The sequence below is a fragment of the Genypterus blacodes genome, unplaced genomic scaffold (assembly GCF_046128005.1).
Source record: "Genypterus blacodes isolate CSIRO-AG114 ecotype Tasmania unplaced genomic scaffold, CSIRO-AGI_Gbla_v1 ptg000070l_1, whole genome shotgun sequence".
Classification (NCBI taxonomy): Eukaryota; Metazoa; Chordata; class Actinopteri; order Ophidiiformes; family Ophidiidae; genus Genypterus; species Genypterus blacodes.
The window spans coordinates 1,472,917-1,492,010 of record NW_027466880.1 but is presented as its reverse complement, the minus strand read 5'-3'; the positions used below and the strand labels follow the sequence as shown (position 1 = coordinate 1,492,010).

The window sequence follows — 19,094 nt, the reverse complement described above, 5'->3', positions numbered from 1 at the left end:
ATCATCTGCAACAGGCAGAGCTCTCAGAGGAAATCTTTGACCTTCACACTGAGACTCATATCCATTCATGCAGAAAACTAAAGTGAAATCCATTGAAGTGCTTGGCGACTTGGTGCAGAGCGTAGCAGACCATTCCACTGATAGTTCACCATGTTTTTCTTGAATGTATGTAGAAATAAGCAAAGGAACCATGTATGTTAACAGTTAAACCACAAAACAAGAGCACAGGTTGAAGTATAAAACAAGTCCTGCGTGTTAAGGACTGAGTGAGATCAGTTATCTTTTTGTTGTAAAGAGGGAATGAAGGCAAGGGTCGATCCTGCAGAATGTCCAATGCACTTTTGTCATGTGTGAAAAGAAGATACTGTATAGCAGTACATGGATGAAAACAAGTGGCAGGACTGTGATAGCCTTTTATTTAAAAGATTTAAAGTTTTTGTTAGCCACCTAAGTCATTCCGAAGTGAAGAATAATGCAGATGATGTAAAACAAAAAACAATGAAATGAAGCAGAAGTGGTTTTATTGTGACACTTCCTCCTGAAGACATTTCAGAGAAACTAAAGATGCATGTTGAAGAATATAAACAGTATGTTGACAGAATGTTTCATAGACATAAAGAGCCATAACTTCCCAAGTTGACCCACTTACTCTTAATCACAAAGTTTGACAAAGCTGATGAATAAAAACAAAGAAGTATTTTCCTTCATTTAGCTCTTTGGGAGCGTGCGCGTGCGTGTGTGTGTGTGTGTGTGTGTGACTAACTGAAGGAAATTGTACAGAGGACAAATACATTAATAATTGTATATTACAGCAAAGTAAAATATGTCTGGTGAGAAATGCAAGCTGTGTGTTCAGTGAAGTTGCACAGTGCTGTACACATCATGTGTCTGGGCTGCTGCAGCTGGCTCCTCAGTGATGCTGCAGTACATGTGGTACGTGTCAGGCTAAAAAAAGAAGACGGAAACCAAAAATAAGAGGCAGCAAACTTTACACCACAACAAACCCACTGAATCGTGTTTCTTGTGTTACACTTACATTCTCATATGCAGCTTCATGTCCTTTAAGTTCCACAGAACCTGCAGAGAAACGCAGTTTGCATCAAATAACCGAACTGTGGAGCTGAGACGTGCAACAGCAAATCAGCTCACCTTTAGGAAAGACATCTCCAGGTACAGAGGTGATTATGCTGTTAAGTTCAGTATTACCAGCTGATGATGTCTGGAGTGGAAACATAGAGGCATGAAGAGGAAGAATAAGACACAGATGTAATGATTAAATATCGACATAGTTGTGAATCCACCACAAACGCACTAGATGATGTGAATGTTGCATCTAAAAGATAAATGTTTACCGCTCCTTCATGAATAAGAGCTCTTGTGTGCATAGAATCATCTGCAAAAGAAAGTCAAAACATAAGTCAGTACTCTTTAAGATACAAACACACATGCAATAGACACAATGTAATCGTGAATAATATGTGTGTGTGTGCGTTGGCCCGTGCGTGTGTGTGTGTGTGTGTGTCTGTGTGTGTGTGTGTGTGTGTGTGTGTATAACCAGTGGCCAGGTATCAGTGCATTTGTGTAATGTGTGGTGGTTATCAGATAAAAAAAATCAAAAAAGCTCTGAAAATCTAAAAGTCTCAGAGGTTTGTATGTAACGTGATTGTTTTACATGTTTGCCATGAAATAAGAATCTTCAGTAATATGAGATTGTACTCTGACATGGAGAAACACATTGTTACAGCTTTACTGAACACAAACACTTCTCACCGCGTCTCCTTTTGATGCACATGAGAGCCGATCCCAGCAAGATGATGCCAGCAAATACTCCGCATCCGGCCACAACAAGTACCCACTTCAATGTTTCCTTCTCTATTTTTGGAGCAGCACAGGTCAGTTCCACTTTTTACGTCATTGACACAAGAAAGAAGTTGCTTTCTACTGACTGTACCTCGACCACAGCATGGCAAGAGATATCAAAACAAAGAATTAAATTGCTTAATGCAGGGTCATGTGTATTTCCTCTGGCACTGTAAAGCAATGCACACAGCTCCAACTCATCACAGGGACAAAATGAGTTCAGGTGTTGACTTAAGAGTGGATTCTGTCTTTCCACTTAACACACTTTTGTACACCTATTCACAGACCAAGCTTGCAAAATTGTCAATCAAAAGCTTTCAAAACCAATAGCATGTTATTTTCAAACATGTGAAAAGTTGCTCACTTGAAGCTGGAGTCCCTGGAGCTGCAGCAGAGGAGTTAGATCTAGTTGTCGGCTGATGACGAGGCAGACCTAACGAATTCAAACATAATGCCACTAAAAACATTCAACACAATACAACAATAAGGGTTTTGATGCAGCAACAAAGATCTGGAGTTTACCTGGAGTTGTGCTGGGGCTGATCTCAGTCATGACAGCTGCATGAAGACAGAAAACAATAAAGGTTAGAAACGTCTTCTGAAAGACTTGTTTGACTATTCATGCACTGTTATTATGTCACCTGGAGCTCTGGATTCTTAAGAGAGATGGAAAGAGAAATAGAACTAGAACTGTTATGTGGTTCAACAATCATGGTGAATAAACAAATCTTCATCAGACATTTCATTATATTCAATAGGAAGCAGAACTTTCAAAGTTCTCTGTGATCTTGTTGTCTGATGATCCTTCCAAAGCAGGAACAGAAGTGGCTGCTTCACCAAAACCACCAGCTGTCATCAGACCAGGTGAAGACACAAAACTACATTTCAGGAATATTCAACAAGGCACAAAACACATCTTCTAATTTCATAATATCTCATCACCTGATCAAAACACACACACACACACACACACACACACACACACACACACACACACACACACACACACACACACACACACACACACAGACACACACACACACACACACACACACACACACACACACACACACACACACACACACTGTCTACCTGTGCTCATAGTGGGTGTTTGGATCGTCTGGAGCCTGCTTGACTCTTTTTCCCAGATACCTACAAGAAGATGGATTCGGTTTCTGGTGTGTTCAGATAAACAGGCATGTTTATGTTCAGCACATCACTGACATAAAGACTGCTCATACATGTCTGATCCTAACTTTTGAAGGAATCAAAATTCTGATCTCCAGATTCTGCCACATTACTCCAGCCTTCACTCCACATTCCACCATTCAGACGTCTTCACACTCTTTTTGTGCAGTCATCATAAAACATGGTCTCATGTCAGGTTTAAATGTGTAGATAAAGCCTCTTCCTGTAATGTTTGTGTGAGCTCTTCTCTCACAAAACATGACAGCCTATAAACACAGTGGTCAAATATGCAGTAAAAGCTCAATGTGCTTCAAAGCTGCTTGGTTTAAGTGTATGACTTTGGTACATTTCTCATAAATGAATATACTGTACCAGCTCAGACTCCAAATACGATGTTTGCCTTAAATAACACATCAGTCACAATTCCCTTTCTATCAACTCCTCATAGTGACTGAATGTGTTGTGTACATCCCTGTAGCATGAGTATCAAGTCTTCTGTGACTTACCAGTTAAGCTGCATTCATCACTACGGGCAGACACAGAGTTGGGTTCACTTTCTAAACTGGAATCACAGCTGGCAACCTTTTGTTGAACAGAACGTAGATCTCTTAGCAAATCAGCGATTTGGACATAGAATTGGCAGAACCACTTATTAGATGCTGAAACTTTGTCCCTGATGGTTTGTGTTCCGACTGGAGAACGTGCTTCTCCAACGTAGAAGTTACACACGGTGTGAGGTTTGGCAGATCCAGGAAGAGAGCAAATCATGACAACATGTTCACCCTCAAAGTGTTGACAGCTCATCTCTGGCTTTTCACCTACAACAGTAATTTGTGGAAACATATAAAACACACAGTAATGTAACTTTATTCACTCAAGTAACCTCATATGCAGATATGCAACATCCAGCAGATTCTAATGCAGCTGTGTTTCAGCTGAGGTTAGTGTGTGACATGAAACACAAAGACTGTGTGTTCAAAATGATCAACACCCACAGAGTAAACTCACCTTTACCTCCTTTTTCTGCACTCCCCTCATTTATGTGTGTGTGTTCAGGTTTTGCTGGTTGTGTGGAAGCTGAAATGACAGCAAATGATCAAATGAGAGCAGATCAGAATTTCTTGTTTTTCAGCATAACAACATTACACATTAATGTCCAGCAGATTCTGTTGAAGCTGTGTCACTTTAGGTATTCACAGAAATCCTAACCACAGTCAATGTATTTGAAAATGATCGTATTATCTTGAATCCACTGATTCAAAATAATAGATATATGTTCCATGAGTGAAAAATCGATTAGATACAAGAATCATAGACAGAATATTAAACTGTGTGTGTGTGTGTGTGTGTGTGTGTGTGTGTGTGTGTGTGTGTGTGTGTGTGTGCCAACAGCATACCAAGAAACTACAAGAAACTACAACAAATAACAAAATGATACTAGATCAGCTCTCTCACCTTCCACGGTGATGTAGGAGTTGTCACTCCATGGAGAAGTTACAGAACCTTGTTGTACAGCATAATAACAAGTCACAGCAACTTCAGCAGGTGAACTCTGCTGTGATCTCTGCAGCAGCTCAGTCCCTGTAAAACTCTGCTGACAAGACGCCTCACTCAATATATTTATCTCCCTCGCAGTAGAGAAATAACACTGAACATCAGGAGCAGATGATGGAGTCTGACAGCTCAGCGTGACCAAGTCGCTCTCTGTGATGACTCTGGGACTTACTGTCAGTCCAGGAGCAGGAACGCCTGGGAATTTAAACATTTGTGTTTTAGAGAACAATGGTTTGAGTATGACGATAGATGGACTAATGAAACACTGAAGCAGAATATATGAATCTATTTCTTCACTAAATGTCACTTGTGTATTCAAACCTCCACACTGAAGGCCACTGGGTTCACTGATGCAGGTGCTGTATGTCAGATACACTGGGGTAGCAGGTCACTTACTGTTTATGGTGATGGAGGATTTGTGACTGTGTGTTGATGGAGACCTTATGTTGTCAGTGTAAAAACAGCTCACATCAACTTCAGCAGGTAGACTTTTTTTTGCGATCAACAGCAGCTGAGTCCCAGGCTGTGTCTGCTTACAGGAGGGGTCAGGGAAAAGTGCAGCCGTCCCATCAATGTAGAAATAACAGCGTTCCACAGAAACATATGAAGGAGGCTCACAGGACAGAGTAACGTGGTCTGTTTCTGTGATGATGGTGGAGGACACTGCCAGATTAGGTGCATCTAGAGCTGCAGGTTTAGAGGTAAACATGTATTATATACTGTACTTCAGATGAATGTGCCTAATGATCAGTTGTAAGCATTGCATTGCTGTGTAACTATACAATATAAACTGAGTGGTTGCATCTTAGTGCCTCATAGGCTTACATGCTGTACAAAAGAAGAGACCAACCTTGCACTGTGACTTCAGAATCTCTAGTTGGAAAAGTGTTAGAAGAAATAAAATACAGTAAATAAATCACACTGTCTAATTTTGTTGTGAAATACCAGGATGGATCACAAAAACGAAGTAAAAGCTTTTACTCACAGATGAAGATCAATAACAACAGCTGCTCTGCCATAAACCTGAATACAGCCATCGTCCAGAAATCATCTGCCGACTCTCTGACTGTGAGAACTTTGACACTTTGCAGTCACACTGGCTCAGACGCCGCTGACAAACCTCGCCGCCAGGAAACCCACAGCAGACATCAAATACATAATTGCACCAAAATAAATATGAGCAATATACAAATAAGTACTTAAACAAACGTGTTCTCTAATAGGAGGAGAAAGTCATTTGCTGTAGAAAGGTTTATTCACTTTAACACACCTTGGTCATGATATGGAAATGATTCTACTGTTGTCAATTGTTGTTTATTGTATTATTCTGCGAGATATGAGCAAATGGCACCGCTGAAAATGTGACAAACATTGCTAAACTTTCAAAGTACATTTAAAATATAACTGAGAGATAAGAATCATTGGGATCATGATGTGTCCAGTGAAATAAGATGATTACCAAATTGTGTTTTTATCCTTTGTGTTTTGAATTCATTTGTGTAACTTTGAACTATATTCATAACAGTCAGAGTGAAAAGTGACTCACAACCGCACAACGGTATTTTACACTCTATCATACAAACGTCCAATTAATAAAAAGTCATAATCATTCCAAAGAATACATATACGTACATGCTTCAGGGTACCAACACTTTTAGCCACGTCTCTATGAAACAGTTGCATACATTTGCATCAGGCTAAAAGCATCACAGTACAATGTAGTGAAGATGTGAATCTATTAATGAATGTTTGCTTTATTTTGCACTTAACACCTTTGACCACAACGAGTCACTGAAACTGACAGAGACTGAAGTTTCAGAAGGACAGGAAGAAGCCTGAATCGTGCCATCCCTTCCACCCTGAGGTACAAACACTGACAGCACAGAGACAGCAGACTTACACTCTCGCCTTCTCCTTTAAAGTGTCAACTTGTATCAAAGACACAGATTAAGGATATATGATATGATAAACAAGTGTTTATCACAGAGGCTTCAAAACACACACTCGGTTGTAATGAAACTATAAAGTCCTGGTCAGGATCGCATTCTTCTCACAAGCAAAGCCATGGATTCTCAGGTTGTAACTTGCAGTCGTTCATGACGCAGTGTGTAACTTCCATAACTCTATTACCTATTTGCATAAAAGACTAAAGATGCCTTGTTGGCTGTGATCAAACATGTTCACTGTAAAACCAGATAAAAGAGAGAAGGGTTTTTAACACTGCTAATGCCTTCTAGATGTTAATGTGGTGTAGATTAGAAATGAATTGATCATCCAAAAATGGACATCAGTGTGGACTAACTAACCAACAACCAAGATGCTTGTAAACACATAGAGCACATGGCTGATCAGAAAATCAATTTGCTCACATCATCTGCAACAGGCAGAGCTCTCAGAGGAAATCTTTGACCTTCACACTGAGACTCATATCCATTCATGCAGAAAACTAAAGTGAAATCCATTGAAGTGCTTGGCGACTTGGTGCAGAGCGTAGCAGACCATTCCACTGACAGTTCACCATGTTTTTCTTGAATGTATGTAGAAATGAGTAAAGGAAACATGTATGTTAACAGTTAAACCACAAAACAAGAGCACAGGTTGAAGTATAAAACAAGTCCTGCGTGTTAAGGACTGAGTGAGATCAGTTATCTTTTTGTTGTAAAGGAGGGAATGAAGGCAAGGGTCGATCCTGCAGAATGTCCAATGCACTTTTGTCATGTGTGAACTGTGATGGCCTTTTATTTAAAAGATTTAAAGTTTTTGTTAGCCACCTAAGTCATTCCGAAGTGAAGAATAATGCAGATGATGTAAAACAAAAAAAATATAAACAGTATGTTGACAGAATGTTTCATAGACATAAAGAGCCATAACTTCCCAAGTTGACCCACTTACTCTTAATCACAAAGTTTGACAAAGCTGATGAATAAAAACAAAGAAGTATTTTCCTTCATTTAGCTCTTTGGGATCAATTATTTCTAATCAAGTGTGTGTGTGTGTGTGTGTGCGTGTGTGTGTGTGTGTGTGTGACAAACTGAAGGAAATTGTACAGAGGAGAAATACATTAATAATTGTATATTACAGCAAAGTAAAATATGTCTGGTGAGAAATGCAAGCTGTGTGTTCAGTGAAGTTGCACAGTGCTGCACACATTCTGTGTCTGGGCTGCTGCAGCTGGCTCCTCAGTGATGCTGCAGTACATGTGGTACGTGTCAGGCTAAAAAAAGAAGACGGAAACCAAAAATAAGAGGCAGCAAACTTTACACCACAACAAACCCACTGAATCGTGTTCTTGTGTGTCACTTACATTCTCATATGCAGCTTCATGTCCTTTAAGTTCCACAGAACCTGGAGAGAAACGCAGTTTGCATCAAATAACAGAACTGTGGAGCTGAGACGTGCAACAGCAAATCAGCTCACCTTTAGGAAAGACATCTCCAGGTACAGAGGTGATCATGCTGTAAAGTTCAGTATTACCAGCTGATGGTGTCTGGAATGGAAACATAGAGGCATGAAGAGGAAGAATAAGACACAGATGTAATGATTAAATATCAACATAGTTGTGAATCCACCACAAACGCACTAGATGGTTTGAATGTTGCATCTAAAAGATAAATGTTTACCGCTCCTTCATGAATAAGAGCTCTTGTGTGCATAGAATCATCTGCAAAAGAAAGTGAAACATAAGTCAGTACTCTTTAAGATACAAACACACATGCAATAGACACAATGTAATCGTGAATAATATGTGTGTGTGTGCGTTGGCCCGTGCGTGCGTGTGCGTGTGTGTGTGTGTCTGTGTGTGTGTCTGTGTGTGTGTCTGTGTGTGTGCCTGTGTGTGTGTATTACCAGTGGCTAGGTATCAGTGCATTTGTGTAATGTGTGGTGGTTATTAAATAAAAAAAATCAAAAAAGCTCTGAAAATCTAAAAGTCTCAGAGGTTTGTATGTAACGTGATTGTTTTACATGTTTGCCATGAAATAAGAATCTTCAGTAATATGAGATTGTACTCTGACATGGAGAAACACATTGTTACAGCTTTACTGAACACAAACACTTCTCACCGCGTCTCCTTTTGATGCACATGAGAGCCGATCCCAGCAAGATGATGCCAGCAAATACTCCGCATCCGGCTACAATAACCGCCCACTTCAATGTTTCCTTCTCTGTTTTTGGAGCAGCACAGGTCAGTTCCACTTATCACGTCATTTACACAAGAAAGAAGTTGCTTTCTACTGACTGTACCTCGACCACAGCATGGAAAGAGATATCAAAACAAAGAATTAAATTGCTTAATGCAGGGTCATGTGTATTTCCTCTGGCACTGTAAAGCAATGCACACAGCTCCATCACAGGGAAAGAAACAAAACTACTTCTCAAAAATAGTCAACAAAGCACAAAACATATCTTCTAATTTCTTAATATCTGATCACCTGATCAAAACACACACATATGCACACACACACACACACACACACACACACACACACACACACACACACACACCCACACACACACTGACACACACACACACACACACACACACACACACACACACACACACACTCGCACATGCACGCAGGCATACACATGAGCTCTTCTCTCACAAAACATGACAGCCTATAAACACAGTGGTCAAATATGCAGTAAAAGCTCAATGTGCTTCAAAGCTGCTTGGTTTAAGTGTATGACTTTGGTACATTTCTCATAAATGAATATACTGTACCAGCTCAGACTGAAAATATGATGTTTGCCTCAATTAACACATTAGTCACAATTCCCTTTCTATCAACTCCTCATTGTGACTGAATGTGTTGTGTGCATCCCTGTAGCATGAGTATCAAGTCTTCTGTGACTTACCAGTTAAGCTGCATTCATCACTACGGGCAGACACAGAGTTGGGTTCACTTTCTAAACTGGAATCACAGCTGGCAACTTTTGGTTGAACAGAACGCAGATCTCTCAGCAAATCAGCGATTTGGACATAGAATTGGCAGAACCACTTATTAGATGCTGAAACTTTGTCCCTGATGGTTTGTGTTCTGACTGGAGAACGTGCTTCTCCAATGTAGAAGTTACACACGGTGTGAGGTTTGGCAGATCCAGGAAGAGAGCAAGTCATGACAACATGTTCACCCTCAAAGTGTTGACAGCTCATCTCTGGCTTTTCACCTACAACAGTAATTTGTGGAAACATATAAAACACACAGTAATGTAACTTTATTCACTCAAGTAACCTCATATGCAGATATGCAACATCCAGCAGATTCTAATGCAGCTGTGTTTCAGCTGAGGTAAGTGTGTGACATGAAACACAAAGACTGTGTGTTCAAAATGATCAACACCCACAGAGTAAACTCACCTTTACCTCCCTTTTCTGCACTCCCCTCATTTATGTGTGTGTGTCCAGGTTTTGCTGGTTGTGTGGAAGCTAAAATGACAGCAAATGATCAAATGATAACGGATCAGAATCTCTCAAGTTACAGTGTCTTGTTTAACAGCATCACAACATTTCACATTAATGTCCAGCAGATTCTGATGCAGCTGTGTAACTTCAGTTTTTCACCGAAATCCTAACCACAGTCAATGTATTTGAAAATGATCTTAGTATCTTGAATCCTCTGATTCAAAGTAACAGATTTGTGTTCCATGAGTGATGTGAAAAACTGATTGGATACAAGAATCATAGACAGAATAATAAACTCTGTGTGTGTGTGTGTGTGTGTGTGTGTGTGTGTGTGTGTGTGTGTGTGTGTGTGTGTGTGTGTGTGTGTGTGTGTGTGTGTGTGTGTGTGTGTGTGTGTGCGCGTGTGTGCGTGTGTGTGTGCCAAGAGCATACCAAGAAACTACATCAAATGTCAAAATGATACTAGATTAGCTCTCTCACCTTGCACAGTGATGGCGGATTTGTCGCTCCATGGTGAATTGATGTAGCCTTGTTGTACAGCATAATAACACATCACATCAACTTCAGCAGGTAGACTTTTTTTTGCAATCAACAGCAGCTGAGTCCCAGGCTGTGTCTGCTTACAGGAGAAGTCAGGGAAAGGTGCAGGCGTCCCATCAATGTAGAAATAACAGTGATCCACAGAAACATATGAAGGAGGCTCACAGGTCAGAGTAACGTGGTCTGTTACTGTGATGATGGTGGAGGACACTGCCAGATTAGGTGCATCTAGAGCTGCAGGTTTAGAGGTAAACATGTATTATATACTGTACTTCAGATGTATGTGCCTTAAGATCAGTTGTAAGCATTGCATTGCTGTGTAACTATACAATATAAACTGAGTGGTGGCATCTTAGTGCCTCATAGGCTTACATGCTGTACAAAAGAAGAGACCAACCTTGCACCGTGACTTCAGAATCTGTAGTTGGAAAAGTGTTAGAGGAAATAAAAACAATAAATAAATCGCTCACACCGTCTAATGTTATTGTGAAATAAATGAGTATACTGTAACAAACACATTGATAACAGCACAGTGGTGAAGATAAATGATCAATTAGATACATTTTGCTCAAATCAGCCACCAGGATGGATCACAAAACTAAATAAAAGCTTTTACTCACAGATGAAGATCAATAACAACAGCTGCTCTGCCATAAACCTGAATACAGCCATCGTCCAGAAATCATCTGCCGACTCTCTGACTGTGAGAACTTTGACACTTTGCAGTCACACTGGCTCAGACGCCGCTGACAAACCTCGCCGCCAGGAAACCCACAGCAGACATAGGAAGTGAGAAAGAAATACATGGTCCTCATGAATAATAATGACTAATGAGGTCATAAAATACAGTAATGCACAAAAATAGATCAGAGCAATCAACAAATAACTAATTAAACATGTGTGTTATCTAATAGGAGGAGAAAGTCATTTGCTGTAGAAAGGTTTATTCACTTTTACACCTTGGTCATGATATGGAAATAATTCTTTTTTTGTCTATTGCTGTTTATTGTATAATTCTGATATATATTCTGAGATATAAGCAAATGGCACCGCAAATGTGACAAACATTGCCAAACATTTAAAGTACATTTGTAATATAACTGAGAGATTAGAATCGTTGTTATCATGACGACCAGTGAAAGTGGATGATCACCAAATTGTGTTTTTATCCTTTGTGTTTTGAATTCATTTTTGTAACTTTGAGCTTCATTCATAGCAGTCAGAGTGAAGTCACTTTGGGTTTAGCTCCGCCCCCAACATCCGGAGCAGGAAGTGAGGTCATGGCGGACCCCGCGGCCGTCCTCAGCTCCACTCACACACAGAAACAACAGGGAAACCCTTACGGCAGTATGGAGGACTGAGCACAACTGTATTAAACACGCTATCATACAAACGTCCAATTAATAAAAAGTCATAATCACCACAAAGAACACATAAACGTATATTTTTAAACCCCTTTTCTGTCTGTTGTCGGCTCACGTGTGCGCGCTCTGTGCTGCCACCTAGCGTCAGTGTCTAGGTCCGTCTGTGTCTTTAGGAGAGAGATGCTGAAGAAAAGTGTTTGATTTTTGTGCTATTGCTTCCCAAATGTAATCTAGATTACCAGCAGACACTGGAACTGTCTTCCTCCGTACTTTTCAGTTTTGGAATATGTGTTGTGAATTTTTTTTTTAATTTGTATGCATTTCACTCCCCCCCTACTAATTCTCAGTTCAAATCTTAAGTGCCGCCTTTTTGGAAGTTGATTCACCAATCGATTACAGTTAAACTACATTGTCATCAATGAATTATAATGCTATGGGAACGCCCCACTTAGCACGATATAGGCGAAATGTCCGGTGACTTCGGGGTTCTCTTCCTCCATCGCATGTAGGAGAAGGTTCCCAGCAGCTGTCCATCGTTACTACAATAAACTCATCTGAAGACTTCAATTCATCTTTTCCTCCTGATTCACCACCAACTCAAAGAACGCACAGAAGAACATTAGATCGATTACGTATATGTTTAAAACCCCTTTTCTGTCTGTTGTCGGCTCACGTGTGCGCGCTCTGTGCTGCCACCTAGCGTCAGTGTCTAGGTCCGTCTGTGCCTTTAGGAGAGAGATGCTGAGGAAAAGTGTTGGATTTTTGTGCTATTACTTCCCAAATGTAATCGAGATTACCAGCAGACCCTGGAACTGTCGTCCTCTGTACTTCCCAGTTTTGGAATATGTGTTGCTGTCATAAATCTGTATTCTTAAAGTGAAGTTTTGAAAATATAACCACACCGTGTTATTTGGTGACATTTTGATGTGTGTCACAATGTTTTGTCTTCAGAAATACAGGACACATACTGCACATCATACAAATGTTGTCAATGTAAATGTGTGTGTTTGTTCAGAAGTCTGAAGAAGAAGTTAGTGGAAAACACTGGTAGGAAATTGTGAGCAGAGTGCTGGTGAGGCGCTGAGCAACAGAGTGGTGTGTGTGTGGTTAAACAAGAGCCCCACCGCAATATTGGTAATATACTTATTATTATTAATTAATTTATTGATGAGGATCTGCAGGTAAGGGTCATTAGTGTGGACAGCATATACATAGGGTAAGTAAAAATAATAATAAACAAAGGAGAGCAAGTGAGCCTAAATTATAAAGGAAACACATTCTGCCTAAACAATGATTAACACCAGCATGTACAGAGAACAATTACATGAAATATCAATATGAAAATGTCTTGTTAAATGGAAGCATGAGATGAAATGAAAAAACAATTAAGAACTGAATATATATATTAAGATGGAACTGGGAGCATTGAAACGTCATCATGATGTGAACTGAGTTGTTCATATGAGAGATGTTTCTACATTATCAAAAGTCAACGACAGGTTCAAAGATCACAACACTGTAAATGTCACCGCCACCTCCTGGTAAATCCTTTGATGAGCGAGAGAGAGAGAGAGAGAGAGAGAGAGAGAGAGAGAGAGAGAGAGAGAGAGAGAGAGAGAGAGAGAGATTCACTTCATCCAAGACAAAGTCATTATAATCAAACCAAAATGGAAGCTGAGTTGATTGAAACAAAGCCTGAAAATTTTAAAATTTGAAATTCAATAATCAACTGATGTGGTTTGTAGCACAAATGTTTATTGATTAAATGATTATTGTCGTTGACTTGAATGTGAACATTATTGTGTTGTGTTGCATTTTTGTATTACCGCTCCTCCATGGTTACAATGATCTACAACAGAAGGGGAAAAGAACTTAGTACACTACATGAACCTGACTGTATGAATAACACTGTGATGTTGTGTGACGTGTGTATTACCAGTGATGTCGGCTTTCCATCTACAAGAACACAAAGGGGGTCAAGATTGTCACAAATGGCGAATCTTCATTAAACAACAACTAATCAGAATACAGTGAATGTAAATACTAGCTGATATCCTGAGTAATCCAGGAAAGTGCAGGAGATCTTTTTCTCAACACATTTCCTAGTGCCCTCGAGCAAGGCAGTTTAACCCTCCATCCATATAACATCATAATTAGCACATAATTCTTAATCCTGCCTGACTGGCAAAAGTGAACATATGTGACTATGAATGTGACTTAGTGCATTAATGTGAAAGAGTTAGCATGAGAGTTTTCAAGACTTCTTACCTCTTGGTCTGTTTTTCTGAAAAATTAAAAAAATCAGTTGTCAGCACAATGATGAAGAACAGCATTGCTTTGGTGAGTATAGTTTTATATTTTGCTATACAATAATCTATGAATGGTCCCTATGTGTTTTAGTGAAGCTTTAGTGAACACAGTTCTTACCCGTCCTTATTTGGTGATAGATCAGAGCTGATCCCAGCAAGCTGATGCTCACAGTCATGAGACAAACGGCGGTGAATGTCACCAGCCTCCATGTCTGATTCTCTGTTGAGCAACAGCAAAGATCAGTTTCACTTCTATAGACGATAACAGTAAAGAGAGAGGTGATATTTTCACACTGTGCCTCTGCCACCACATTACCAACACATATGAAAACTGGCATAGAGGTCATGAATTTTTAAACCTGAGATACTGTTGAAGTTGGTTAAGGCCGTATTAATGCACACTGCTCCTACAGAAACTAATGTTTCCTACTTACTAATGTGGTAAAGAAGTCATCAAAATTGGCAAGATAAATATGATAATAGTAATTGAACTTTGACCAGTTTCCGATTTCAAATTTTATATTCTTTTTCACATTTTGCACTGTTATTCACCCAATCACAGGCAAAGCTTAAAAAAGTGTTAACCAAAAGCTTTCAAAATCAAAAGCATATTGATTTAAATCACACACAATATGTGAAAGTGACCTGAAGCTGGATTAAATGGAGTTACAGCAAAGGAGTAAGAACTAGTCGTCAGCTGATGACCATGGAGACCTAATAGTTAATATACAAAGTCATCTTAACCATTCAAAACAATATAATCATCATTGTAATGCAGTAATAAGGAGAAGGTCAGAAAACAATCAAGGTTGGAAACATCTTCTGAAAAACATGTTTGACTCTTCAAAAACTTAATTCGACATTTCATTATATTCAATAGGCAGCAAAACTTTTACTTTCAAAGTTCTCTGTGATCTTGTTGTGTGATGATCCTTCCAAAGCAGGAACAGAAGTGGCTGCTTCAGCAAAACACAAAACCTTCCACAAAATCTTCTAATTTCTTAATATCTTATCACCTGATCCAGACACACACACACACACACACACACACACACACACACACAGACACACACACACACACACACATACACACACACTCACACACACACAGTAATAAGGATCTATAGTTTACCTGGAGTTGTGTAGGTGCTGATCTCACTCATGACAGCTGCATGAAGACAGAAAACAATAAAGGTTAGAAACGTCTTCTGAAAGACATGTTTGACTCTTCAAACACTGTTATTATGTCACCTGGAGCTGGATTCTTAAGAGAGATGGAAAGAGAAATAGAACTAAGACTGTTATGTGGTTCAACAATCATGGTGAATAAACAAATCTTCATCAGACATTTCATTATATTCAATAGGAAGCAGAACTTTTACTTTCAAAGTTCTCTGTGATCTTGTTGTGTGATGATCCTTCCATAGCAGGAACAGAAGTGGCTGCTTCACCAAAACCACCAGCTGTCATCAGACCAGGTGAAGACACAAAATACATTTCAAAAAAATTCAACAAAGCACAAAACACATCTTCTAATTTCATAATATCTCATCACCTGATCAAAACACACACACACACACACACACACACACACACACACACACACACACACAGTAATAAGGATCTTTAATTTACCTGGAGTTGTGTAGGTACTGATCTCAGTCATGACAGCTGCATGAAGTCAACAATAAAGGTTGGACACACACACACACACACACACACACACACACACACACACACACACACACACAAACACACACACACACACACACACACAAACACACACACACACACACACACACACACACACACTGTCTACCTGTGCTCATAGTGGGTGTTTGGATCGTCTGGAGCCTGCTGGACTCTTTTTCCCAGATACCTACAAGAAGATGGATTTGGTTTCTGGTGTGTTCAGATAAACAGGCATGTTTATGTTCAGCACATCACTGACATAAAGACTGCTCATACATGTCTGATCCTAACTTTTGAAGGAATCAAAATTCTGATCTCCAGATTCTGCCACATGACTCCAGCCTTCACTCCACATTCCACCATTCAGACGTCTTCACACTCTTTTTGTGCAGTCATCATAAAACATGGTCTCATGTCAGGTTTAAATGTGTAGATAAAGCCTCTTCCTGTAATGTTTGTGTGAGCTCTTCTCTCACAAAACATGACAGCCTATAAACACAGTGGTCAAATATGCAGTAAAAGCTCAATGTGCTTCAAAGCTGCTTGGTTTAAGTGTATGACTTTGGTACATTTCTCATAAATGAATATACTGTACCAGCTCAGACTCCAAATACGATGTTTGCCTTGAATAACACATCAGTCACAATTCACTGTCTATCAACTCCTCATTGTGACTGAATGTGTTGTGTGCATCCCTGTAGCATGAGTATCAAGTCTTCTGTGACTTACCAGTTAAGCTGCATTCATCACTACGGGCAGACACAGAGTTGGGTTCACTTTCTAAACTGTAATCACAGCTGGCAACTTTTGGTTGAACAGAACGCAGATCTCTCAGCAAATCAGCGATTTGGACATAGAATTGGCAGAACCACTTATTAGATGCTGAAACTTTGTCCCTGATGGTTTGTGTTCCGACTGGAGAACGTGCTTCTCCAACGTAGAAGTTACACACGGTGTGAGGTTTGGCAGATCCAGGAAGAGAGCAAATCATGACAACATGTTCACCCTCAAAGTGTTGACAGCTCATCTCTGGCTTTTCACCTACAACAGTAATTTGTGGAAACATATAAAACACACAGTAATGTAACTTTATTCACTCAAGTAACCTCATATGCAGATATGCAACATCCAGCAGATTCTAATGCAGCTGTGTTTCAGCTGAGGTTAGTGTGTGACATGAAACACAAAGACTGTGTGTTCAAAATGATCAACACCCACAGAGTAAACTCACCTTTACCTCCCTTTTCTGCACTCCCCTCATTTATGTGTGTGTGTCCGGGTTTTGCTGGTTGTGTGGAAGCTGAAATGACAGCAAATGATCAAATGATAACGGATCAGAATCTCTCAAGTTACAGTGTCTTGTTTAACAGCAACGCAACATTTCACATTAATGTCCAGCAGATTCTGATGCAGCTGTGTAACTTCAGTTTTTCACCGAAATCCCAACAACAGTCAATGTATTTGAAAATGATCTTATTATCTTGAATCCTAGATACGAAATAACAGATTTGTGTTACATGAGTGATGTGAAAAACTGATTAGAGACAAGAATCATAAACTGTGTGTGTGTGTGTGTGTGTGTGTGCGCGTGTGTGTGTGCGCGTGTGCGCACGCGAGTGTGCGTGTGTGTGTGCGCGCGTGTGTGCGTGCGCAAGTGTGTGTGCGCGTGTGTGTGCGGGCGTGTGTGCGTGTGTGTGTGTGTGTGTGTGTGTGTGCGTGTGTGTGTGCGCGTGTGTGTGTGTGTGTGTGTGTGTGTGTGTGTGTGTGTGTGTGCGGGTGTGTGTGTGCCAACTGCATACCAAGAAACTACAACAAATGACAAAATGATACTAGATCAGCTCTCTCACCTTGCACGGTGATGGAGGAGATGTCGCTCCATGGAGAAGTTACAGAGCCTTGTTGTACAGCATAATGACACATCACAGCAACTCCAGCAGGTGAACTCTGCTGTGATCTCTGCAGCAGCTCAGTCCCTGTAAAACTCTGCTGACAAGACGCCTCACTCAATATGTCTCTCGTCCTCGCAGTGTAGAAGTAACACTGAACGTCAGGAGCAGGTGATGGAGTCTGACAGCTCAACGTGACCGAGTCGCTCTCTGTGATGACGGTGCGACTTACTGTCAGTCCAGGAGCAGGGACGCCTCGGAATACAATCATTTGTGTTTTAGAAAACCTAGCCCTGTCTTGTTTAACAGCATAACAACATTTCACATTAATGTCCAGCAGATTCTGATGCAGCTGTGTAACTTAAGTTATTCACAGAAATCCTATTCACAGTCAATGTATTTGAAAATGATCTTATTATCTTGAATCCTCTGATTCAAAGTAACAGATTTGTGTTACATGAGTGATGTGAAAAACTGATTGGATACAAGAATCATAGACAGAATAATAAACTCTGTGTGTGTGTGTGTGTGTGTGTGTGTGTGTGTGTGTGTGTGTGTGTGTGTGTGTGTGTGTGTGTGTGTGTGTGTGTGTGTGTGTGCGCGTGTGTGCGCGTGTGTGCGTGTGTGCCAAGAGCATACCAAGAAACTACATCAAATGTCAAAATGATACTAGATTAGCTCTCTCACCTTGCACAGTGATGGCGGATTTGTCGCTCCATGGTGAATTGATGTAGCCTTGTTGTACAGCATAATAACACATCACATCAACTTCAGCAGGTAGACTTTTTTTTGCGATCAACAGCAGCTGAGTCCCAGGCTGTGTCTGCTTACAGGAGGGGTCAGGGAAAGGTGCAGGCGTCCCATCAATGTAGAAATAACAGCGTTCCACAGAAACAGGTGGAGGCTCACAGGTCAGAGTAACGTGGTCTGTTTCTCTGATGATGGTGGAGGACACTGCCAGATTAGGTGCATCTAGAGCTGCAGGTTTAGAGGTAAACATGTATTATATACTGTACTTCAGATGTTTGTGCCTAATGATCAGTTGTAAGCATTGCATTGCTGTGTAACTATACAATATAAACTGAGTGGTGGCATCTTAGTGCCTCATAGGCTTACATGCTGTACAAAAGAAGTGACCAACCTTGCACTGTGACTTCAGAGTCTGTAGTTGGAAAAGTGTTAGAAGAAATAAAATACAGTAAATAAATCACACTGTCTAATTTTGTTGTGAAATACCAGGATGGATCACAAAAACTAAATAAAAGCTTTTACTCACAGATGAAGATCAATAACAACA

The 19,094-nt window shown here is 40.2% G+C and overlaps 2 protein-coding genes and 2 long non-coding RNA genes across 22 annotated transcripts in view; 2 read left to right on the top strand and 2 right to left on the bottom strand.

The window, feature by feature from the left end:
* LOC143005496 (uncharacterized) overlaps positions 1-5,732 on the bottom strand; it is a 51,578-nt gene extending 45,846 nt beyond the window's left edge. For all 17 annotated transcript variants that reach the window (XM_076156933.1, XM_076156934.1, XM_076156932.1 and 14 more), the window contains exons 1-4: positions 5,588-5,732; positions 5,453-5,473; positions 4,999-5,289; positions 4,504-4,797 (exon numbers count right to left, since the gene is read on the bottom strand). In XM_076156933.1, the coding sequence (XP_076013048.1) occupies positions 4,504-4,797; positions 4,999-5,289; positions 5,453-5,473; positions 5,588-5,639 (658 nt within the window). In that variant the 5' untranslated portion in view covers positions 5,640-5,732. The remainder of the gene's footprint in view (positions 1-4,503; positions 4,798-4,998; positions 5,290-5,452; positions 5,474-5,587) is intronic.
* Positions 2,644-2,812, top strand: LOC143005507 (uncharacterized). Its single transcript, XR_012964034.1, has 2 exons — positions 2,644-2,724; positions 2,764-2,812. It is a non-coding gene; the product is annotated as an uncharacterized LOC143005507 (long non-coding RNA).
* Positions 5,733-6,024: 292 nt separating the features above from the next.
* LOC143005498 (uncharacterized) lies at positions 6,025-18,823 on the bottom strand. 3 transcript variants are annotated; one of them, XM_076156952.1, is made up of 10 exons: positions 18,485-18,823; positions 17,759-18,052; positions 17,143-17,211; positions 16,641-16,952; positions 16,039-16,098; positions 8,664-8,765; positions 8,223-8,263; positions 8,020-8,089; positions 7,907-7,947; positions 6,026-7,816 (listed from the first exon to the last, which is right to left on the bottom strand). In XM_076156952.1, exons 1-10 carry the CDS (start codon positions 18,795-18,797, stop codon positions 7,724-7,726), a joined length of 1,395 nt encoding a protein of 464 aa, XP_076013067.1. In that variant the 5' UTR covers positions 18,798-18,823; the 3' UTR covers positions 6,026-7,723. The 3 variants fall into 3 exon arrangements, with proteins under 3 accessions (XP_076013068.1, XP_076013067.1, XP_076013069.1); XM_076156953.1 differs by lacking the exon at positions 17,143-17,211 and having other exon boundaries at positions 6,025-7,816; XM_076156954.1 differs by lacking the exons at positions 6,026-7,816; positions 7,907-7,947; positions 8,020-8,089; positions 8,223-8,263; positions 8,664-8,765 and adding an exon at positions 15,401-15,682.
* LOC143005509 (uncharacterized) lies at positions 15,329-16,028 on the top strand. Its single transcript, XR_012964036.1, has 2 exons — positions 15,329-15,413; positions 15,913-16,028. It is a non-coding gene; the product is annotated as an uncharacterized LOC143005509 (long non-coding RNA).
* Positions 18,824-19,094: the final 271 nt, after the last annotated feature.

Bases quoted from the DNA above. Each gene is read 5' to 3' on its own strand.
- LOC143005498 (XM_076156952.1), bottom strand. From the start codon at position 18,797: ATGTTTACCTCTAAACCTGCAGCTCTAGATGCACCTAATCTGGCAGTG. The intron at 8,264-8,663 runs GTGAGAAGTGTT...TTTCTTTTGCAG, and splicing joins GTGCATCAAAAGGAGACGCG to ATGATTCTATGCACACAAGA. The intron at 7,948-8,019 runs GTGAGCTGATTT...GTTTCTCTCCAG, and splicing joins TGGAGATGTCTTTCCTAAAG to GTTCTGTGGAACTTAAAGGA.